The sequence below is a fragment of the Atta colombica genome, unplaced genomic scaffold (genome assembly GCF_001594045.1).
Source record: "Atta colombica isolate Treedump-2 unplaced genomic scaffold, Acol1.0 scaffold252, whole genome shotgun sequence".
NCBI lineage: Eukaryota > Metazoa > Arthropoda > Insecta > Hymenoptera > Formicidae > Atta > Atta colombica.
The window spans coordinates 1460667-1487454 of NW_017259351.1; the positions used below are offsets into that span (position 1 = coordinate 1460667).

Genomic DNA, 26788 nt, shown 5'->3' on the forward strand with positions numbered 1-26788 from the left:
TATGTGTTTGTATAATAACCAAATTATTTGGTGAGAGACAAACGATCTATAATTTGAATTAAAATAACTGAATTAAAATAGACAAATTGGGTGAAATTTAATTCTTTAATGATAAAGCACATCGCGGAGGAGCATTTTCTCCATTCCATGCAATAAATCGCAAGCGACATATCTCATATGCACGTACTCGATCGTCTCCATAATTTTTATACATAGCCGCCCGCGGACAATGAAATGGACCGATTTACAAAAGCGTTGCAAATTCACGCCATGCGCGAATATACATGTCGATCGAGGGATTATCATTGATTTGCGGTCCGCGAATTTGCGGGGCCGCCGGCCGCCGAGGCGTAAATTGCGACGGATTAATCGCGGATCAGACGTGCATTGAAACGCGAGCGCACGAATAAATACTTCCCGAATAATTCTCGTTCGTTTCATTATTTCCTTTCTCTGCCGCGCTCGAAATACGGCCATGGAAAATAATCATGCCGGGTAGTAAATAGCTTTTGGCTCTCCGAAATAATTTAATTCCCGATTAACGATGTTATCTCGCCGACTGAGCGAGATGATTTGCCAGCGCGATATTTTAGCGCAGCCGAGAATTCTAGCTCTCATCAGTTTTGCCGGTAGAGTTTAACGTCTATTTCGGTTGCCACATTTCCGATTTTGATGTACTCTTTTTTTTCGTTTTTAAGCCGGATATAAAAATGCAATGAGATTTCCGCTGTGTCATCAAAAATAGCTGTTAGCAGCCGAGCGATTTGTTTTTAATCCATTTTACAATGAGTATGATGTGAGTATGATGTTACGTAGAAGGATTTATTCATTGTTCTCGCATTAAAAATGGACTAATTTAATTAAAAAAAAGAAAAATACATAAATAAAAGATTAAGAAGTTTAATTAAAATAAATAGTAATTGAAATGCTACTCCCATTGCAGTAAAGTAACATTATATCGTCTTCCCTGGAACAATAGCCATGCGATCAACGACTGTGGACAGCATCAAAATTCCGTCAATGTCAAACATCGTAGCCAAGAGCGGCATTCACCACGGCATTCGACGTATTAAACCATACGTGTTAAACCCGTAACGGTCGCAAACCACGGGCTCGTGAATTATTCCAAGCTCGACGGATACAAATACGGGTGAAGGGGTGGGAGTCAAATATCCTTGTCGCGAACAATTTGTATGGTCCCGATGCCTCGACGTTTATAAGACGCCTGGAATTTTCGTCGTGGAAACAATGCCTGTCGTGCGACGACACTTCGCCGCGTTTTATTACACGATTACGTACAGAAACGTTCTGGCGAATGGACGTAAATCTCACTGATTTTCGTGGAAGACAACACCCGAGTCTCTGTATTGCGATTGTTAGAGAATCAAGAGACACGCCTTATCGATAAATTAGTTCGAAATATGTGTGTCAGTTAGTGAAATATAAACGAATTCTTTCTTTCTCACGGACACGGTATCGACGAAGTAATTGGCACACAGTCGTTCAATAAAAGCTTAATTGTTCGAAGCGTTTCCTGTTTCAATGCACGTGATAATTAGAAGAAAAGAGCAACGCTTGACGGAGATACAAATTTCTAGAAAGATAATTCTTTTTAACAGATTCGTAATTGAATTGTTTTATTTAATTGGCTAAATATTAGGTGTCACATCTAATATATTATATATAATTAAGTATATGATGACTTTTTTTACCACATACGTGGATCGTTTGTACTCTTCAGTTTATTTTTATTATTTTCATAAGCATTTTCAAAAATTATTAAATAATTTTTACATCTTAAAAAAAAACAAATATTGTAAAACTTTATTAAAAACGTGATATATTTGTTTCATTAATAGTGTTATTAAATTTTATCATTTTTTTCAATCATGCATAATTGAATAAATAAGACTCGTTAATAATAATATCGTCAATTAATATTAAACGTATTAAACAATATACAACAAGAAACATCTTTAATATTTTTTATTTTTAATACTTTAATATCTCTTTGCTCGATCCATTCGTGTTCACAATAACAAAATGCAATTCCCGGCACGTCACTTCTATATCGTCTTGTATATGGTACAAAAGACAATATCTTATCTGGCAGTTTATAAATCGCGTCAGCGAATATTCATGCGATGTCACCGCGATTTACATTCATCATTGCCCGCTGGCGAATTATTAACACGACATCTTCTCGGCATCTGCTGATCGATATTAGCAAATTTTCTCGCGAATTTTCCGAGTGCCACACAAATATTCGCATTCTCACTTCCGCTCCTGAAGTTTCATAAAGAATTACGCCGGAAGGAAATAGCTTTATCTTTCTGAAGAAATTATACCGCTCAATCTCATGCCAGAATTGTACAACATTATTGCTCCACAGATTGCTAATGTCCTGGAGCTACTCGTCTTAAGCTTTGATTAACATATCATTATGCCTAATTTTTATTTACACTGACAATTTAAAAATAAATGAAGTAATCTAATAATATCAATCAAAATTTCAGTTATCATAATTGAATATCTAATTATTTAAACTGGAATTCTGATTGATATGATTAGAATTTATTGATTCGTTCAATTTTTCAGTAATTTACTATAATACTGAGTATTATAATAAATTAGACAAAAATAAGAAAGTATTAGGTATTATATTATGTATCATGAACTTCCTCAAGATTCTTCTACAAGGTTCTTCTTGCACTTTATATGATATCATTTTACTAGACATTGTTTATGGACAATTAAAGAATTTTTGTTTTATTGTATAGTTGGCACCTCTCAATTTTTGAAAAAATTAATTCATTCGATTATTTGACGATAATTTCCTAAACATACGGTACATTATATAAACATTTCAACTGAATGTTCAATTATTCCATCCTGTAGATATTAGGTGTCCTGTCACTATCAGCTATTTACTAATTTCACTTCACTAGATTAAAACATGAAACACTAATTAACTACATTAAAAATTTGTAATTATATGCATCAAACATTAATTAACTCATTGTCAGAGATAATTATCCTAACTGCAAATTAATACTATTAATCAATAATAGGTTCAGCTTATTACTGCACGATAATGTCAATTAATTTCTTCTCGCAGAAGAGTTGCGAAAGAAAAATGCAACTTAAGAAGGGATGCAAATAAATATTTGTTGATTATATAAAATCTCGAGGGATTAAAACGAAAAGATAAAGTTAACTCCAAGAAAACGCTACGACGGGAAACGGCATCAATCTTTTTTTTTTCTTCGTGCCGCAGAGAGTGTACAAGGCTAATAATTCCTAAATCTTTGATGAATGATTCGGTCGACGAATCGAAGTTAACCGTTTATCACTGTGGACACATTCGGAACAAAAAAGAGCGGTTTTCCGAAAGGAAACTAAAGGGCAACGACCCGACGAAGATCGGACAATGAAGAGCAGTCAAGATTAGTGAAAATATCGTGGAAATAATGCCGAGCATGCGCGTCATCGCGCGTGAAATATGAAGCGAAAGGATTTATAACACGCGTCACTTCGTGGCCCGATTTACCGAGTACATATAACGCGACGTAACTGCACTTTTTCCGGGGCAGACGCAGCTTTCCATTTCCCATTCCCTTCTCTTGCATGAAATGCGTTCCCGTCCATCTGGTTAATGCAATGCCTCTCGTCCGCGTAAAGCTGCTTGACGCTCGAATCAATCCAATCGATACGGTTCTCGTTTGCGGCTTACGTAATTCGAGGTAGGTCGACGGTAACTCGATTTTATGGAAAAAATGATCCTATAAAACAGCTAAAAATTTAGCTCTATACACTATTAAATTTATAACGTTAAATTATATTCTGCACAATTTGAGTTATTTTTAATAATATCAGATCTCATTCTCGATCGTTCATCTAATAACAATTCTATATATCATATTAATTCATAGATGTATAAGATTGAGTTAACTCATTTACTATCCACGGATACAAACTTCGCTAAAAAAATTGACTAGTAACATGAACATCCTTTTCATCAATGTACACGGAAGTTACTTCCCATACTGCCATAGCTGATGCAAGTAACATGGAAATGGATGGCGGTGTGGGAGCAACTCTTCAACAAGACAGATTAACATTGTCGATACGTCGTCGATGTCGATCAATGTTCGGGACACGGAAACGCATTTGTCGTATATCTGTTAGTGGAGTGACGTTCTACGACCAACAGTCGTAGTTACTAGTTGCTCCGCACGATACTACAAGATATATTCAGAAACATTAGATCGACCAAAATATTTATATATTTAAAAAATAGATTTTTTTATAAATTCAATATTTTGTGTCAATTCATTTTTGTATCAATAACAATGGATATTTTCGATAATATTTTGTACGATAAACTTAAGAGAAATTCTTATGACATAATATAATAAATAAAAAGTTGATACATTTTTTATTATTCATTTTTTATTGTAAAGAAAAAATATTGAAAAACTAAAAATATTAATAAACATTTTTACATTCTACTTATTCTATTAATTTCGAAAATTTACAATTTGTATTAAGCTAATAAATAGTGGACATTCTCTGTATTTAATATTTAATCAAGGAAAGTTGTCCTAAAAGTTTTTTATTTGTCAATGATTTTATACATTTAATTGTTCACTATGCAAATCAACATACATAAATAATGCTGACTCTCATAGATTTTCATTATTATTACTTTATTACTTTTATTCATTTGATAGTGTTAACGGCTTTGGATACGTATTAGATTTCCGCTATCGCTCTGTTATACATATATCGATGTAAAATTTGGAAACTAAGTGCTTCTATTTGGATCAACGTGACTAGTCCACCAATCGAATAAATGTGGCGAATGAATTGAATCAAAATTATTAGTATATAACAATTTGATTCCATCCTCGCTGTAATTCCCGTTGATGCCGCAGTGATGTGTATCAACCATAGATCCGACAAAGGCACGAATACGACGTAGCTTGTTAGAAAGTTCTTTGCCTCCATTATTCTCATCATTTGGCTTTTGTTCTCTCTTCCATAATGGCTCTCTTCTCCTTTGAGCTAATAATGAGTGAACATGATCCACATTAGAAAGCCCTGCCGCTTCAAATGCGGCGCAGTCAAGTACATTGCGAGTAAGCTCTCATCTTGTTCTCCATCTCGTTGGCTATTGCCAACGAGTTACCATTAAAAACCGCTGGTTTTACGAGAGTTTGCATAGTTGGAAAGTTTATCGCGCGCAAATGCCTTCTCGGCAAATATTGCTGCCGGAATAAAAAGCAATAGGTCAGAGCAACTATGGATTGCAAGAGAAACACAATCACGAGAAAAAAACTGATAATATCAACATGTGCATAATGTTTGCATGCTCAATTGTGAACTGTTTAATTAATTTTAAATTGTAAAAATTTGATGGATATCAAATTCATAAATATATTGTAAGTGCATAAAACTTCCATAAATGTTGAACTATTATATATAAATATTTAATATGAAACTTAATTGTAGATTTTTAATAGGATTAAATGTTATCATATCGATAATTTACATCATAAAATCTAGAAGAAATATGAATTTATAATTCAAAAATCTAACATATATAATAATAATTTTACTGAAATATATAATAATAAAGCTAATAAAAATAATTAAATATTTTATGTATATAGTATACTTTATTTAAGTTTCTAATATAATCTAATATATATAATACATTTTATTTTAATATTATTATTAAATATTTTTATATGTTTCAATCGTAGCAAAATAGGATAATGGAAAATCTGATAAGGTATATTTCTATCAGTTTGAACCTTGTAAATACATGACAGTTCTTTATCTTTTGTAAGATGAACTCGTGTATTTATAACAAAGTAAGGAGCTTTTTGTGTCTACAAAATAACATAACGAAAACGCAATAAATATTTTTGACAGGAAAAAAGATAAAGACTTACTCGATGCGAAATGGGAGGGAATGAATTGATTCGTCCATCCGGGACTTGATCGAAATAATGAACACCAGTTTCCACGATGTGTGTGTGTGCGCGCGCGCGTGTGTGTATGTGTGTGAAAAGTCTATTGCGATGTATTCATTGCTGAGAAAATTGCGTAAGCTATTAATAGTTGCGTGCACTTTTTTCTGTTACAGGCCTCGTGAATGAACGCGAAATGGACGTCTGAATCGAAGCCGTCATGGCCCCGTTTCTATTGATCCTGCCATTGCTGGCATCGTTGCGCTACCTGATACAGCCAATCGGTAAGCGATGCTCCTCTTCAACATCCACTCGCTGGAAAAATGCAATTGTATCGCGAAAAAGCGAGCACATCGTGCTTAAATCCCTCGTTTTCAGAAACGCTCTTAGGAAATCCCATATTTAGTCGACTTGAGTCGATAATCAATTGACACATTAAACAAATTATCATGATTAATGATAATCATGATTAATGATCGTTCTTTTTCGCATTGCTCGAGCCAATAATAAGATAGATGAATCGTTTTTTAAAATTTACAAATACATGTAAAATATTCTTTAAATGTTTTTTAAAATTATTACAATTACGATAAGAATTTCCAACAACAATACATTACTATTCAACATTATGTTATTATACCTAATTTGAATTATTTTTATCATTCCTAAAGATCGTCATTTAATATATCATTAATTTAACTAAAAGAATGGAATTAAACAAAATTTAAAAAATGTTATTAAAAATTAAATTTGACTTAAAAATTTATTATTTACTGAATGCATACGTTAATAAAACGATGAAATTAATTGTAAATAATTTTTAAACTTAATATTTAAATTCTCTCTGTTTTGTTTCACATTATTAATTGTGCCATATTTATCCAAAAAAATTTGGTAAGATATATTGAATATCTTTTTATTAATAAAAATATAACAATAACAGTACAGAGATATAAAGAATTTTTTAAGATATATATTTTATACAATTCAACCATAGAAGTAGATTGATTAGATATGATTTTTAATCATATGTTTTGTATTATACATAATACACTTGGAATTTAACACACTTGGAATTTAAAAATAATAAAATGTCATTTAACTTAAAAAATTGGTTTAAATTTAATATTTAACAGTGTCAATAATAATCTTTCTAATTAATATACATAATTACCTATAGAAAGTTATTTATTGATATATATAATTATCTATAAAAAGTTTTTTGTGATATATATATTTCCCTTTTTTTTTTAACACATTTAGTTATCTATAAGAATAAACGTAGTTTTGCTCGAATGATTCGAGAATATTCTCTAACAATCTTCTATTTACGGATAGTTATATTACTACTTATATATGTAATAACGCTAAGAATATTAATAGAGAATGTGAATGATATCAAATGACCTTTGATAACTATCGAGATGCTTTCGATAAAGGACTTATGTTAGGAACTCCTCTATTCGTGGAAGCCGAACGGAACTCCGTTGTTTCCCATCCACGATTTATGGTCTTCGTGCGCTAACGAGTTCCTCTCTCATGTGATAAGAATCGTCTCGATAACGGTTAATAGCTAGAACAAGAAGGGAAAAAAGAAAGAAAGAAGATAAACGGGAATAAGAAAAAATTGCAAATATCGACAGTTATATTATCTTTCACTTTATCACTACTCAAAAATAATTGATATATCAACTGATTTCTGATAACAGTTAATGAGAAAAGAGAAAAACAAATACAAATCTGCGTAAATTAATAGTGCAATAAATATATGTGAATGTTAGAGAATTTTATTGTCAGAATTTTTAAACTTAATATTTAAATTCTTTCTGCTTTATTTCACATTATTAATTGTGCCATATTTATCCAAAGAAAATTTGATAAGATATCTTTTTATTAATAAAAGTACAGAGATATAAAAATTGTTTAAGGTATATATTTTATACAATTCACGCACACATATTATAATTTTTTTAAAAAATTAAAGATTTTTTTTGAACATTTCGATTTGATGTTAAAATATTAAAAAGCTGGTTAAAATTGTATTCTTATTGATGCATTATGAATTAATCATATATTATACTTCTATGAGATTCATAATCAAATCCAACAAACCGTAAAGTAAAAATTTCACAAAAACAATACCGAAATCTAATTATAAATCGTGAAGACATCAGTTCCATTTATTTTATTATTTTTTTATATCTCATAGTTCATTGAGCATAAATGAAAACGGAAATATTGAATGGCATGCTGTAACTTGCACATTATATATTACATTCTCTTGCTTATGTTAACACGAATTTATCATTTCGTACAAATTTAGAACGAAACTTTAGCACACCTTAATGTACATTTTCGTGAATACACCGTGTATGAAAACCGCAACGAAAACAAACTTTTAGCAACAAGGCGTTGGTAGTTAATTTACGGTGCGAAGATTCTGGTAGTTACATAAGACAGTGATACAAATCTTAGAATAATACCGGGGTCAATTGGCCAATGAAAATGACAGAGCACTAGTCAAATAATGTTATCGTTAAAGATGTTAGCATGGTAGATACTAAATGTATATCTCTATAGTAACATCTTTCACGATAACAGGATTTTTCAATTAAACTTCGTAATAAATTTCGTATAAATTTTTATGCAACCATTATCATAGAATTCTGCATATCATTATTGCAATATGTTAATATCGCTTCTTTACTTCAAAAGTGACAAATAAAGAAATGTGATTTTCAAGTTATTACTATAATAAATAAGTTAGATAAAGATTATTGTATCAATCAAAATTAAGCTAACTTAATTTCACAATCCACCAAACTATAATAATAACTATAATAATACTTATCGTTCTTAAGATTTTCAATCATAATATACCTTCTACAAGAGCAATACATTTTCACTTGTTTTTTTTAAGCAAATAGAAGTTTTTTACAAAAAAATTACATTATTAGAATTAAGACCATTTATCAAAATCAAAATTCGAAAAAAAATTATTTTAGTTCGAATTTAATTCATTTCAGCTAATCAAAGTAAATTGTTGATAATATTTCGAGTATGTCACTTTTATAAGAATATGTCACTTTTGATGATATTCCGGATTTGTCATAATTTTGTAGTATATCAAAATTGTTACAAAAAAAAATATATTTTTAAGGGCTGTGAATAAAAATGACATTTGATCGTATTTCTAAGAATTCTTTTTGTTTACATTATTTGACTAGTCAATAATTTTCTGTTAAATTGATAATCCTCTTTTCCTGAAAAACTTTTTTTTTGAGTTGTCAATTTTCAAAAATAAGAAAAGAATATTATAATAATGCAGATTTTAATATAATATATGACAATGTCCAACAAGTCATAATTTTATGGATTCTGTTGTCAAAGAATATACGGAAAAAATTTTGCTGAAATATCTGAAAATTTTGAAAACAATTTTGTTGGATCATCAAAATAATTATATAGGACGCTCAAGCTTTGACCAAAAATATTGCAGAAAGTTTTTCTATAAGCAATTAGCTAAGTGTTTTACGTAATTATTTTGAGGGCCCAACAAAATTATTTGGAGATCTATATCTAATCAAATTTTTAAATACTTCAGCAAAACTGTCCTTTCTGTGAGTGTTCAATTATATTTTGCAAATCCATTTCCAATATTCCGCGTCATTTATCACAGTATGAAGATAACATTCCACATCTTTCATTGAGAATGATAAGAAAAATTCTTTTATAACGTTGTATCGAATGTCCGGAACAAATCGATTCCCGATGTACACGAGAGACTTCAATTCGCACGCGTCAAAATGGTTCGAACGGGATGCAGCTGGACCTGGTTCTTACCATGATAATGCATGATGTTATGGCGCCGGGCGCGGCAGTAGCCAGAGAGAAATACGAGAGGAAGTAACGCAACTTATTGCATCCGCAGATGCGATCCCGCATGAAGGGAGAGTGGTCCGCGGGGGCGGATACGATGCGATGGAACTGCAAAATTCCGGCACAGCATGCGCCTCATTTTAGACGTCGACGTCTAAATCGTAACGCCCCATGTGTATGATACTCCCTGGGAACGTCTATTCTTTAGTAGGTCATATCCCTCGACTGCGTTTCTGAATCTTGCGATGGTTTATTACAAGTTCGCATTACACGTACATCCTCAACTAGCCATGTATAATAAATCGAATGATCTGCATACCGCTCATGTTGTTCTATTCGTTGAATAATAGTTTTACACGACAACGAACATGAGATCGTCTAAAAATATATATGCAACAACATAGTCTTTCATTATCTATTCTAACTATCGAAAGCTTATGTCAAGTTGATACAATCGTAGTACCACGAAAGAGAGAGAGAGAGAGAGAGAGAGAGAGAGAGAGAGAGAGAGAGAGAGAGAGAGCAACGAGATGTAAAAGGCATCATTTCCGACAAAACGGAAACAGCGGAAGCGTGCGCGAGTAAACGAAATCGTCGTTGTTTTAACTGTATAGTGATAATGACGAGTAAACTTAGTTTGTAGTCAGCCCTGCGAAATCGACTATATTCTACTGTTAACTTCATTATTTATCAAAAGAATAGTAAATTATTATTCGATCTGATTCACTGAAATACAAAAGTCACATTGTTTTGACGGAAGTATTCATTCTCAAGAAATCTTTTAACAAATTTTTAATTTATATACATTTTAATATTATTTTATTATATTATTTATTTCAATTATAAGGAATTATTTGCCTTCAGCAAGAATTTTCGAAAGAAGAAAATTAAAACGCATGATATTTGGCTTTTTCAAATTGTGAATTAGAATTTTATTAATATAAAAGATTTTCACTCATAGAAATTTAATAAATACTAACCATTTTAATAGACACTAATCAATTTATTACTGAAAGGTAGTAATTAATTATTTGGAATACTAAAAGTATTGAACAATACTTTTAATATATAAAGTAAATTAATTAATTACTATTTTTCAATATTGGTCACAGTATTAGATTTCTCTCTCTGTAAAAGTCTTTTTAATGAATAATAATTCTAAAACATTATTTTATTATAATATTTCAATTATTGTTCTACAATATTTAAAATACATTATTCAACATTTTCAATTAATAAATTTGAAATCTCGATTATATCTTAATTATTCTACGACAAAACGGTGAAACTATTGTCAATTAATTAACAAATTATCTCTAAGTAACTGCCACCACGACAATATGCTTTTTGTGCATAGAAACTAGTAGGACGATTCATTACTACAAAGTACGTAGTGGTTTCTTTCTTACAAATGGCTACAGTCGATAATGGGACTTGTGCTGATTAAACAAAACCGCAAAGAACGTTTCAATCTCACAAAAAAAGTTTCAGTGTACAAATTATTCGAATTTCTGATTATAAAATTAATTTTACTAAAAGTTATAAATCTTACTACTATCTTTTGTTATATTACAAAATTATCTTATTAAATAGCAAATTATTTTTTTTTCGATCAAAACATATCACAAATTTAATTTAATTATTTAGTATTAAAATAAGCTCTGCCAATATTTATCATTCATTTAATACGTGCATACTTAACAAACGTTCAAAACAAATATTATTTATTAAATTTCAATAATATAATCCTTATTAATTAAATATTGAATGGAAAAGAGCACGATGGAAACTTAACTTTTACATTTTTCATGCCTTTATTTATTAATACTAATTATTATTTAATGTATCGAAATGAGTAACATTCTCTGCCTTGACATTAATTATTATAATGATCCAGTAAAAATAGAGAATATGTAAAACATGTTCTGCATAAATACATTCGTTCATAAACAGCATTTTTATCTTCAATTTTCTCCAATTTTTTTGATATTAAAATCTTATATTTTTATTCGGAGTACATTACATTTACTTCTAATTCTGGAGAACATTAAAAGCCAATATTTATAGTTTGTATTTTAAGATCATTTTAAATACTGTCTTAGGTAATGTCGTAAGATGCTAATGCGACTTATGTGATTTACTTATGACAACTTAAAACTGTACTAAGACGGTTTTAAATGTAAAAACTGACTATGAATATATCTTAGAATTAAATACAGTTATTGACCAATAATGATCCAATAATAATCTTTCAAAATACAAATAAGAATGAAAAATTATTTATTTTTATTTTTGTCGTATTTTTATTTTACTTTATTTTATTTTACTTTATTTTACTTTATTTTTTTAAATCTTCCAAGTTCTTTAGAAAAATTTAGTTTTATAAATAATGTGGATTCATTAAATAATCGATTAATATTACATGATGATACGTAGCGTATTGATAAAATCTATAATACCGATCTTCGATTATTTAAACCTAAATTTTGTCTAAGTTGTTTCTCTTCTAATTTTTCAGAAGATATTTTATAAATATATAAATGTCACACATTTTTGTTAAATAATATTACACGTGTAGAGCATAAATGAAATTTCATATCGAAATATTTATACTAGAATGTGTATGCTCTTAAACGTTACAGTTATGTATGCCCACGCACGTCGATGTTAAGCGAAAAGAAACATTAAATTCGAATGTCCGGAAATTAAATAATATCGATCTTCATCGCGCTCGCGTGCAAACAGAGCACGTGCTCTATAACAAGCGAAACGGACATGCGATCCAAGCCGTAGAGCAACGTCCGAGAATTTAATATCCCGCTAATTGCGAATATATTGTAAGAGAAACTGGGAAAAGGATAGGAGGAAACGATATCGAATCCCGCCGTCGGTCGCGTCGCAACCTTTTAATCGCGGCGCAATTTAAAATAGCATCACAGTGTTTTGATTGCATCGCGTTCCAACCTATCGACGCATCTATCTGATGCAGAAATATTCGTTTCCGATATCGCTATAAATAATAACAATTTCTATTGTCGTAATTGTAAGTTAAGGTGAATCAATAAAATTAAAATATGACTCGTTATATATTCAAAATAGTGTAAAGTATTCATGGAAGATTACAAAAAATTAAGGAACAGAGGAGGAAATAAGAGAGAAAAAATAAGAAAAAAAGATATGTAAATTTCTTAAATAAATATGCATCATTCATTTTTCTTTATAGTAAAGCATAAAATTCTGTTAAAAATTAAAACTAACGAGAAATATCGTTAGATAAATTATCAACACATTATATATATTTTTTCAAAGTACCGTGATATCTACATATTCGAAGCCTTTATCAAAATTGATAATTGGTAGAATTAAAAATCATATTGGTACAATTCGAATAGTAATAAAAAAAACTATAGCAAAAAGTAAAATAATTTTTTTCTTGTACCCACTTTAGAGAGAATTGTCATGCTAAATTCGCAAAATTAGTACATTAAAATTAGTGTTTTCAATTCTGATAAATTCTAATGTTTTCAATCTATAATATAAAAAATGTGGAACTTTTTTTTTTATTTTAATAAGAAACTAAAACTATGAAAAGTATGTGTTATTGTCATTATTTTTTTTTTATATTAATAGAATAGTGTGTTAACATAAATTTATGTGTTAACATAAATCTATGAAGTTAGCACAACATTCTATTAATATTTAAAAAATGACAATTCGTGTAGCACTCTCTTTTTAGTTCTACAGTTCCTTATAAAAATAAAAAAAAAGTTCCTCACTTTTTATACCATAAAAATTGAAAAAATAGTAGTCCAGAATTCTGTTTAAAAATGATTATAGACTCTTTTTATGTATTACTTCACATTTGATATTTCCTCTAACTTAGTTTGCCATTTAAAATTGTATAATCTCAGGTAAATCTGAAAATTGGAAATTTATGCTTAAAATAAAATATATGTTATATTCACACAGATCAATAAAATCAATATTAAAAACATTATTTTAAATTATAAAATTTGCTCATTTTATTTTAAATACTCTTTATTATTTAAAATGTTTATTTCTAATTGAAATAATTTTTATTTAATTCTAAATCATTATTTAATTCTAAATCAAAACCAAAATTTAACCTTTTTATATTATTATTTGTAAATTAAATATAAAAACAATAATCTGTCATTTTTTCATAATTCTTTTCTTTTATTAAAAAATATATTACATTCTTAATTTATTAAAGACCAAAGATTGTTTCTGTTTATATTAAATTCTAAATACATGTTTCATCTGAAAAATATCAATATCAGTTAATTAAAAAATAAATTTAAAATTCCACTTGATCTATCTTAATCACCGAATATTTGGTGAGTACAAACTGTGCGATGGCTAAAAATTTTTCGCGAACGAACGCTGCCGGCGTTCTGAACCTGTCGAGCAAAGTATAATATCTATGCCTCATATAACGGAATGTACATCGATTTTTAATCGGCAATTTATTGTAATAGCAGATTGGTGTTCTGACGAAATTTTCACTCTCTGATGAATTTCGCAAGTATAATTTTATTTGTTGGATCAGACTAAAACGCTTGAATTTTCTAACGAAATATTTCATCTTGGAAGCATAAGCAGACAAGAGTATATTATCTTTTGAATAACAACTCGACATTGAGATTTTCTTGGTGCTTTCCGTTCAATTATTTTTAGAATATTAAATGTAACATTTTATTCATTTTTTACGTCGCAAAAAATGTATGCGCACTGTATATAAAAAAAAATGTATTGTAAAATCTATTAGTGAATTGGGTCATTTGCATTACATTAGATTAGTGGATACTAAAAGCTGCTATACATAAAATTTACAAAATTAAACGTAAAACACAAATGAGCGAAAATATAATATTTGGTCGAAGCAGATTTCAGTGTCCAATAACATATTATGTGTACTTTATTGTGTGTGTGAATTTCCATATTTATAATTTAAATGTAAAAGCATATAAATATTTTAAACGAATTAAATATCCAGTAATAATATTTCATTTAACAGACTATACTATACATGTATTATTTTATTGTCTAAATTGATTATATTATTTTACTACGTGGACAATTTTACTTTATGGACACCTACTTTATATAAAGCAGCCTTTAATGTATACTAATCCAATAATGCGAATGACCGAAAATTCATCATATATAATAGAAAAATTATAAGAATTTCGAAAAAAAGGGAGGATAGAAGGGAGGGGGGAAGGGAGGGAGGGAGGGAGGAAGGGAGAGAGAGAGAGAGAGAGAGAATCAGACACAAAAATCGATTGCAAACTTATTAAAAAGTCTAATTCTGAAATATCTTTGAATAATTTTGTGTGTGAAATACTTATATTCTATTACATATTTGTCTAACATTTGATTCTGTATTTAAACGATTTACAACAATGAGAAACAAACTTCAAATTTGATTTATGAGATCAGATATTGTTCTAGATTTCTGTCAAGTTTAAAAGAGATGACAGTTAGGAAAATGTCATCTTCCATATTAGTAGTTTATCGAAAACGGAACATTATCCTAAATATCAGCAACGGGATTGATAGCAAAACGACGATATTAAGGATCGTATTAAAAATCGTTCCATCTAAATAGACCTTTATGCTGACGGCTCAAGCACACGATGAGACCTTTGTATGATAGTGGTCAAAGCCCTTTCGCTATCGATCGTGTCCGCTCTATCGTGAATAGTTGGTAACTTTAGCCGTTGAAGTTGATCAATCGAGCGATAGCCACGATGGTGGTGCGGCGTGCAGACGTATTAATACATATATGAAACTGTATGTACAAGATAATTTAATAGTGGATCAGTCGATCTCTCCATTCAAAGTGAATTCAATAATTTGGAATTAGTTACAATAAAATCGCACATACGTTTACAGCGCAGAATATCCAACAATGTTGCAGTAATAAAATAAATAAAGAAAAAACCAAATATCGGCGAAACTATATATTCTTGGTGCTTACAAATAATATTTAATTCTTCTTTGCATTGTTTTAAAATACTTGTTAACATTATTAAATTAACGATCAATGTAATTTGTAATGTTTCCAGCTTCCAGTTTATAATTACTTTCTCGACGAATCGAATTGATGCGCAAATCGTTCATAAAATTGAAAAATATTTGTAAATCTATGAATTATTAAACATCAAGAGTTACTTTGCTCAAAAATAGGATTTTTTCCTCTTATTTGATTTATTCTTATCAGTTTAATTTATAATTATTTATAATTATTAATATTTACCTGTATGTAAATTTTAAGTACATCTTCCAATTATAAAAACGCGCAAATTATTGTCGAACTAACTGAAACTTACATACATAATAATTTCACAAATTTATCACTAATTTAATAATGAAGCTAGAATTTTAAAATACTGCAAAGAATTTGTTGCGTAAAATATTACCCAACCGATGGAACCTGAAACTTCCCGACTATCCGGGGCGGGCATCCTTTCCAATTTCAATGTGGCAGCAACTTTGCAACGTTCCTGCAATATACCTGGAATGTTGCAACATTACTGTAATATTGCTGGAATGTGCTATCCAGGATAATAATCTTATTCTTAACCGTAATGTGTGAGCTAACGATGATTTTATTATTAATATTATAGCGCCATTCAATTCCAACAGCGTTCAATGGTCCAACATTCGCGTTTATTGTTTCCGTAAATATTAAAGATTCTTCAAGAGAGTTTCGGACTGGGTTATCTATGTAAAATGCACACACAATGTACATTCACGTTTGCCTGGGAACTGTTTCGCGCAAGCTCGACAAGTAACTTCGCGCGATTATTCGCGCGTATCCTACGTCGCCACGTGTAAAGCACCGACGGTCGTAATTAAAGCGCGAGCGGATGATTAATCGCTTGATACGGAATCGCGAGACGGAATCTTGACGTGCAACGTAACCCGGCCTTTCCATTGGCCTCACCCTTCACCCGTCCGCTGTCGTATTCGAAATGCAACCCCCGGCGTCGGTTGCAACTGGGTCGTCGGCAATTACGCTAGTCATTCATCGCTAGTCATTGTGAAGATAAGGAGAGGGGGGGAGGGAAGGAGACAAGGGATTATTGCGGCGAGTTTGGAATTTAAGATTCGCCGTGCATGTGCAAGCCGCAAGAGAATTTCCTTCTTCATCCGCATATCACCTTTCTATTGCAGTATACAACTGCTATTTCATTTGTGCGTTTTGTACGTACGACAATTTCTTCAAGCCTGTTGATTGGCTACAGAATAGGGAGATCCGAGGATCTCTCTGTTCTGCACAGACTTGTCGTATGACAAAAACGTATAAATGAAAGCATTACTATTATATATTCGAGTTGCCATTATCCCGGATTATGTTTCTCTCTTCGCAGCTCGTTAAAATTTTACACTCTTACAGTTAATCTGTCACTACTGAGAGAAATGATCGTTTCAGGATTTTAGGATTAGTACAATAATAATTTACTTATTACGATGTAATATGGATTGTTCAAAATTTCTAGGAATATTCACGAATTCGTTAAATGATGTGACAATATTTTTGATATTTGTACATGAAAAAAATGAAACAATTTAACGAAAATTTCTGCATGTTCTCAGAAATAGAAATATTCTTGTACATCTGTATATTTTAGAAAGAATAAAATTGCAACAGTGTCGGAAAAATAACTCTTAAAATATTTCTAATTACATCAATTACATCAATCATGATCTGTCATTTATAATAGCGAATTAGTAAATGACAACTTATTTAAATTTAAGTTTCAATATCATCGTTATCCTGTTTTGAATTTCATTATAAAATATTTTATCTTTAATTTTACTAATTTTATTCAATATTTTGATTTTTATTTTTACATAAGTATCGTACATAAGTATCGAAAAAAAAAAAATGAGAAAGAATTGTGTAACATGATATTATTATAATACGGTTGAAAGCAATAAAAAAATATATTTCTTCACATATTAATACATATAATCATATATATTATTATAATATGTAAAAGACTTATACCACATATTTTTTTCCTCTTTTAGTTAATAATAACTTTGTTTATTTATTTGATAACTTGTAATTAATCACAATTGATGAAAAATAAAAATTATTTTTGATATCTAGGACATATTGCTTTTCATGTTCATGTACATGCTTCACTAGCGATGTTGACCGCATACAGAGTCCGACGATGTAAACCTGTTGACAAGCAACCAAGAGCAACACCTGTGACATCAGAATCCGTGTAATAATCTGTCGTTCTATATCACGGCGCGACCTCGTCAACTTGATACATACGCGGAGCATAAAATACATCTACACATGCCAACAGATTCAGACCTGGATCCAAAGATATTACGAAGATTATACATGACAATTCTCAAATACAATGTCTCAATGGAAGGTAGAAATATACAATAAAGGATTAAACATGCATAATACACAAAATTATATTTTCGCGTACATACGTCGTGATAGATACAAAATATTTTAAACATTTATTTAAGATTTTATATATTAATCACTTTTACTATTATTATCAAAATGCTTTTTTTTGCTAATAATGCAAGTAATAATAAATAATATTGATAATAAATGATATGATTTTTTGGTTTTTTTATATCTACATACTGATATAATTACACTACGCATAAATAAATAATAATGACATTAAAAAATTAATATAAAAAATATTATACAAAAAAAAAAAGAAAAAAGGTTCAAAATTATATTCATATTATGATTATATTATAATCACTTTCATTCTATTCTTAATCTTTCAATGTAATTACTACAATTTTATTTTTTCCTTAAAAAAATAATTAAAAATTTTTGATACATTTTTTCAAAAAATAACTGACAATTAGAATATAAAATATAAAAGAAAAATAACATATCTTATTTTTTTCTGTAAATTGTCTTCTATAAAAGGAAATTCCATTAAAAAATGAATAAAAAGGAATGTTATTATTATCCTTAATGTTTTCGAGAAAGCAATCAACAGTTTATAACATTTTGCATGGACTCTCACATAATATTTCTTAATCTATAAAAATCCCTTGATTCATGCTGTAATATTACTTTTGATGCTCTACGCAACATTTTCGCATAATATCTTTCGATTTATGACATAGTTAGATACACGGATGGGTCGACAAGGGAAATTCCGACACACTCGTGTACCAGAAAGCTGGTAATCTCGTAGAAGAGGATATACAGTGGAATACTTTGCGAACTGTCATATTATCGTTTCTGCATATGCATAAGCGCAACGGCGATGTAATGCAACGTGTATATCTAAAAGCGTACTTTCTGAACATGTAACGCTCAACATGACAATTTTCAATAGCATCAACTATTCCATATTCGTGTACACTTTGGGAATTATCCGCACGAGAGTAATTACGTTCACTCGTGTCGTGGTATTGCATCTTTTAAATAGCAATTAAAGACCATTTTTGTCCGTGCTATTTCTTCGTATAATGTAAAAATCTGTTAACAATGTTATAAAATACAATATTATTTACATGGAAAAAAACGGAAATGAATTAAATACAGATCTGATAATAATTTCATTGGACTATCAAAATAATTATGAAGGATATTCGATCTGATTGTTAGAATATCAAAATTTTTACAATATTTTTATTACTTATGCTTGAGTTTCCTATATAATTGTGATAAACCAATAAAATTATTTTCACACCTGTGTCTAGCTAAATTTTTAGATATTTCAACAAAATTATTTTTTCTATGCAGAAAGAAGTTGAAAATTAGCTCCACGATATACGTAAAAATTTTATGAAGTGTCTGGAAATATTCCGAATTGTAGTCGTTTCTTTTTCTATTCAAACTCGACCGTGCGAGAAATATATCACAAAAGACGATTTAACCTCGAACTACTAGTCTCGATATATTCCAGCCGGTATTCCACAATCGATAGAATCACATTTTCGGAATACTTTATCACTCCGACATATGTCGCATCGCGCCAATGCGGCCTTAGGCATTATCCAATACATTCCGAATGAGCCTGCCGACGCTTTTCGCGAGGAAAACTGCCTGTCCCATGACGCGATAATATTTTTAACACATTCGGTCATAAAAATTCCATCTAGCTCCGATGCTAGACGTGAGTATCTCGATCCCGTGATGTAGCTCGGCTGCACGCGTCACTGGCAATCCACGTCAACGGTGTATAATATTCTCTCGGACCAACGCAATACAGTTTACGATGTGCTTCGGTGCTCACGCCAAGTCGTTACACACAGACCTTCGTTAACCGGCCCGGAAGCGACCAGCGGCCGAAGCATAAACTTACACTGGAAACCTTATAACAGAATCTGGCCACGAGCAATTTTGTTAAAATTCTACGAGAGAGAAACTTACCGATACTGATGTAGGTCTTTTAAAGAAACACCCTCTTATTTTTCAAAAACTAAATATTACACTTTATTAATATACTGATAAAGATGTAATCTAATTAGATAATTAAAGAATCGCAAAAATACAGGAACAAAGCATATTTTTCTCTATTGTAGGATTTCGACGAAATTGTTCGTGATCTGACTCTGTTATAGCATCTTTAACACGAGTGATAACCCACGCAATCGACAATGCGTAGACAGATGCATTGCAATGTCTTGAAAACGATTTACGATGTAAATCGCGAGACAACTAAAGTTTTCGCAGAATCGAACTAGACGTAATCGCGAAAAAGTACAAAATGATGAGCGGAAAAGCGGACGCAGCAAATCGATTCATAAAGGAGAAACTTCAGCTGTTGTCAAGTGGAACATGAAACGGATTTGCGATATCTACTTACTTACGGATCTTCGATGATTCATTTTCATGCTTGTTCAATCTCATTCGTACCTTGACTCGTGTATTAAAGTCAATTCGAATAAGCAGCAAGTCACGAACGATCCACGATCGAAATAGATAATGACAGTCAAGCGATAGATTATCCTCTGGAGGAAACAAGATGTCTCACACGATAAAGAGTTATAATAATCAACGTATTATTTCAAACGCAACGCAATCTTTTTAAAGTCTTTTCATGATTTCAAATTTAGTCTGATGACAAACCATATATCGCCAGATTCATTATATACAGTTAAAAAATTCGTGTTAATTCGACATTAAAATATTAAATAATGAGCAAAATTACAATAAGAGATTGATTAATCAAAGATGATTAACATAAAACAACAGAATAATAGCATTAATCATCTCTAATCAATCTCTTCATTCATTTTCCCATGTTAAAATATTTATTTGATTTCGTTTTTAAAAGCACAAACATTGTGAGTTCTAGCCTTGTAACTGATATGGGAGAGATTCTCGATAACTTATTGTGGCTTTCCTGGATATTGCAAAAATAGATTGGCATCTTCCAATTTTGTATGCGTAAACAACGAGCAGTACTAAGTATGTAATTTTTTGCGCTATTATTGCTAAAGAAGATTAGAAGACTAATTAAAATGTATATTATTATCGTTCAATGATTTTTGTTTGTTCTGCAGCTCTATAAAGTTAGCAGGACCAAATCAGTAAAATTAAATCGAACCTATTTTTAATTTTTAGTATTTATTTTATACTGATCGTCTAACTTTTGCTTGACAAAAATACTTAGTTCAATAAAAAATTATTACTTTGTCAATGTACTTTTGTATGTAGTCTTCGTTTTCTGTCATCTTACTTACGTTTTAGCTATACGTATGGACGATATAATAGACACTATTTTCGCAGTTTGACTACTATTCCGTTAGAAATAGACGACCGCTGATTACTGTCGAAATTGTTATTTTATTATAAAAAAGCACTATCTAAGAAGATCATCAGATTTGATTCTTCTTTAACAAAGATTATCATTATCTTATCAGAGATTCGATCGCTACTGTCAAAATTAATACTTTGTCATAGCTTCTCTTTAAAAAAAAAAAAGAAGCTTCTTGGGGGAAAAGCGATGTGTGCACTTAAAAAAAAATAAAATTTATAACTGTTAATTGGAAATTTATTCCGTCTGCCAGAGAACCGGAAATTTAAAAAAAACTGGAATTTTCGACCGAAAACTGGAGTGGCGGTGATAATAAATATTTTATTCTTTTACAGATCTGGAATTGAGAGAGTACAGGAAGAAATTTATAAGAAAAACACATAGAATATCACAAGAAATGACGTAAACAAATAAAATGAAAAATTTTTTAAACATAAATATGTCTTCTCAAAACATTTGATTTTTAAATGTATGATGCTAAGATTTTTTAAGTGAACATTTCAGATTTTATATCTACGTTTTTTGAAATATTTGAGTCATTAAGGATATGGTCGAGTAGCCACTACGAATACTTCGAAGCATTCATAGCGACAACTCGGCTGCACCTTTAATCACCCTTTTTTAACACATACCCAAAATGCAAATCTTGTTTTATACAAACTCTATTTTTACAAAATTTTGAAATTTAAGATGAATAGTAATAAATTCTATACCTTAAATTCTTTAACAGGTTTGGCCGAATAATATGTATTTTAGCGAATTTCTCCTCGTCATCAGTATCCTCTGATATCAACAACCGATATTTGATACGTGCTTTGTCCATAATGAGACGATATTACGCTCTCAATGTGACGAGATATCGTATCCATTATAAATGCCCATTATAAATATTCGATCGATAGTATATCCGATATCGCGCCGACATACAAATGACCATCCGCCCGGCATTTTAATATGTTATGGATACAACGCTGAGATTGCTACGAGCAGCATCGATGTAATTTCCTCTCATCTCTTTATGCATTGTTTGCAGCGTACATGCGAACGGGAACGCGAATTGAACTTATGGCACGATCGAATGAATCTACAATACGCGACGCAGCCATTACCGATTCAGTCGGTTCTAATCTGAACTAATCATACACATGTATGGTAACGTAATCTCCAATATCCTCGGTCCATATTGAATATAGGTGTAAACGCCAGAGGGAAAGCCGGAATCTCTACGCTTTAGTTCAAACATGTGCGCGTTGACTGCTCAGATGACTTCTTGTAATAATGAAGAGATAAACATGATGACACCTAACATCCAACAAAGCAAGGCCATAGGCTGCTTAACCAGTTAAATTTCAATCAGCTAATTGTAATTTTCCACTACAAGTTAAACTTGACAATTAACGCATTAAATTGAGAAAAATTGTTAAAATTGTATTTTAAAAAAATTCTATTAGGTGTACAACTTTGCTTCCGCTGTTTTCCTATATGGCTTTAGCGGTAAGTGGTGGTCGAAATAAATAGATCATAGACGTCATACAATAAACTTGGGCATCTGTCAACATAACCCCATAGAAACATTAGTCGATTTGTGTCTGCATCATAAAGTTATTCTCGATTGAAAATGTCAGTTTACGAGCCAAATTCTCGTCATTTGCGGGAGGTTTTAATTTTTTACTTCAATGAAGAAATCTGCGATTGAGGCTCATCGATGCTCTCAAATACTTATGGTGAGGCCGCTATTAGTGAAAAAACGTGTCGTGAGTGGTTTCAACGCTTCAAGAACGGTGATTTTGACGTCCAAGGTCATGCTCTGTATTTGGTGGGACCAGCTCGGCGTAATGTATTATGAACTGTTAAAACCGACTGAAAACAGGCGATCGGTATCGAACGCAATTGATGCGTTTGAGCCGAGCATTGAAAGACAAACGGCCGCAATACAACGAGAGACACGATAAAGTGATTTTGCAGCATGACAATGCTCGAGCCCATGTTGCGAAAGTGGTCAAGACATACTTGGAAACGTTGAAATGGGAAGTCCTACCCCACCCGCCGTATTCTCCAGACGTTGCTCCCTCTGACTATCACTTGTTTCGATCAATGGCACACGGCCTGGCTGATCAGCACTTCCGGTCTTATGAAGAAGTAAAAAATTGGATCGATTCGTGGATAGCCTCAAAAGATGACCAGTTTTTTCGACGCGGGATTCGTACGCTACCCGAAAGATGGGAGAAAGTAGTGGCCAGCGATGGACAATACTTTGAATCATAAATGTATAACCAGTTTTTTACAATAAAGCCTCGAATTTCGGAAAAAAAACGGCGGAAGCAAAGTTGTACACCTAATATTAAAATTCTCTAATAGCATTGATACATAATTTTTTTTCGTTAAAATCCTTTAATACGGATTTAACAAAATTTTCTTTAAAAGTATAAAAAGCAAATTTTAAATTACATTAAAAATATTTTCTTACTAAAGAGGAGTCATTATAAAATTTATTGTTGCAAGAGCATATGATAATTGCGCGATATTCGAATGTGTGTATTTTACTAAAATTTCATTAACAATGAAATTTCATTAACAATGAAATTTTAGTGAAATATACACGTTCAGATTATACTTAGATATGGATCTAATATTTCGGATTATATTTGTATATTAAATTCAAATATTATTATAATTTCAACAAATAAAACAAATAACATCAAGTTTCGACTATTGCGTAGGCGCATTTAAAAGTAAACCATTATTATATTGTACGTGCTGTTATTGAATACAATAATTACATTAATCATCCTTTTACACAATAATCATTTTCCGTTCGTTCGAATGTTATGAAATTTGAAGCAACGCTCAACGAAGGAAGGAGAATGTGCGCTTATATAATGCAAGCGTGATTGGAAATTATTATTAATATAATGAAAGAAAAGTAAAATAATGAAAACATCAATTTTCTGAGTATACAGAAATATATTTTCATAATATACGATCAATATGCAATCATGTTAACTATTTGATAAAAATTTTACTTTATTATGAAAATCAAAATTATTTTTGTAATATCGCAGGCGTATAAACGAAATCTTTTAAACCCTTTTTCAATTTTGTGATGCAAACCTTAAATTTTTAACAAATTATTTTAATTATTGATAAATAATACTTTGAAAATTTAGTGAATATTATATTATTTGATAAATTTTTATCAAATCAAATTCTTTTTTTCAACTTTCGAAAATGTTCGGTACACTCGATTCTTGACCTGTCTACTTCAAAATCTATTTCCGACTTGAAACTCTACGTCAACTTTTATCGAATTCTCTTGTTAACGAATGTTCAATTGAGTACCCATTGAAAACTAACAGCTCATTAAAACTGAAAACGATTTGACAGCCATTTCTACTGAATGCTGAACAGGAGAATTAAGAAATTGCCCAAAGGTTTAACGAATATTTAATTAGACAAGGAAAGCTTTACCTTCCCTAATTTATATAATTATCACCGAAATCTAAACAATTAGTTTGGATTCCTATGCGAATGCTCCCCAGATATCATGTTCTCCTTGTTTTCAATGAATATCAGCTAAAAAGTCCAATGAAATAATTTTCTCCCTAGGGAAAAAGGGGAAATTCCACTTCTTGAAGTAAAAAAATAAATCTAATATTACATTATGTTCATAAATGATATGAAAGATGTATGCAATTAATTATGTTGATCTTTTAGATTAATCTTTGTCGAATCGATTCTTTGATATTTGATTTTTTTGATGACTCGAAACTTGTAATTATGACTCAAGACGATTTAAAAAAATCGATTCTTCTGCTAAGATTAAGCATCGTTAGTGTAAAAGTTCTCTACCGAATATTTACAGATGGCGTAATTGAACGAGGCGATTCGACAAAAGAGACCGACCTAATTGATCCTCGTACGAGGCCGAAATTCATCAAAGATGTTTTAGCGCAAACTGGCGGAAACGCACTGCTGCCCTGCCAATTCAACAGTCCTGGAATAGTAAGTACATATAGTTGACGACACGCAAATATGTACGTTTAATATGAATACACGCGCCGAATAGCGCGCGTATATCGTCATTGTATGATGCACATACATTATACACACGGAGGAAGTTATGCTTGTGTGTAACTGTATGCATATGGCATGTACGTCATACGTTATTCACAGGGTTGGTAACTCGTTACTTCGAAGTTACTATCGAAGTTATAGTTAGAGTAAGTTTTTTTTAGTAACTGTAACTTAACTTAATTACTTTTTTTTATAACTAGTAACTAATTTAATAATTATTTTTACAGTCACTTTGTATTAAATTTATTCTGTATATACTAAAGAACTGTATATACTAAATTAAGTATTCTTCAAAAATATATCGTTCGCTAAAATGGCAGGTTACTTCCGAAAAGTACAAATTTTCGCGTGCAATTTCGTTCCTCGCTAAAACAGGTCGAGTAGAATGGTTTGTCTATGGGAGAGGAAAGTTAGAGTCCTCAGCGCACCGACCGCTCGCGGTTGCGCTCTTGCAACATTAATACCACGAAATTGCATCCCGGATAAAAGTCCTCCCCTTCTTTCATTTTATTCCCCTTGTTCAACCCTCTTGCGATGACCTGGAGGAAAATATAGTGAAATATAATAATGATGAAACGAGGACAGATCATGCGAAGTATGAATTTTTGGAAGATCAATATCTGTAATCTGATACAGCCTGTGCAAAAAATTAAAAATATAGTAAGATTATGCAAGATTATGCAATATGAGACATTGACAAGATGCTCACTGAAAGAAAGGATTTTGTTAATTTAACAAGTTACTAATACCTTTAACAAGTGATCAATAAATATGTGACAATAAATTTTGTTGTTGTGATTAGTTGTGATTGTTGCTGCTAGTCTGCTATATCAATCAATTATTAGTAACAGAAATAAACTATATAGAATCTAACTTATCTTTTGAATAGACTTCAAGCTTGTTTATGTAGAAATTGTAGATGATCATGGAGTTTTAAGTTGTAGGAAACTGACCAAGCACAGTCAAATATAGGGAGAACACTTGCTAGAATTAGTCAATTTCTTACAATTTGAGACTCTACAACCGTCTACGACTTTTATATATATATATATATAT

General features: G+C 30.8%; 1 protein-coding gene across 2 annotated transcripts in view; it reads left to right on the top strand.

The window, feature by feature from the left end:
* Positions 1–26788, top strand: part of LOC108688995 — a 156217-nt gene that overhangs the window by 87912 nt on the left and 41517 nt on the right. For both annotated transcript variants that reach the window (XM_018195574.1, XM_018195575.1), the window contains 2 exons: positions 6155–6262; positions 25521–25660. In XM_018195574.1, the coding sequence (XP_018051063.1) occupies positions 6199–6262; positions 25521–25660 (204 nt within the window). In that variant the 5' untranslated portion in view covers positions 6155–6198. The remainder of the gene's footprint in view (positions 1–6154; positions 6263–25520; positions 25661–26788) is intronic.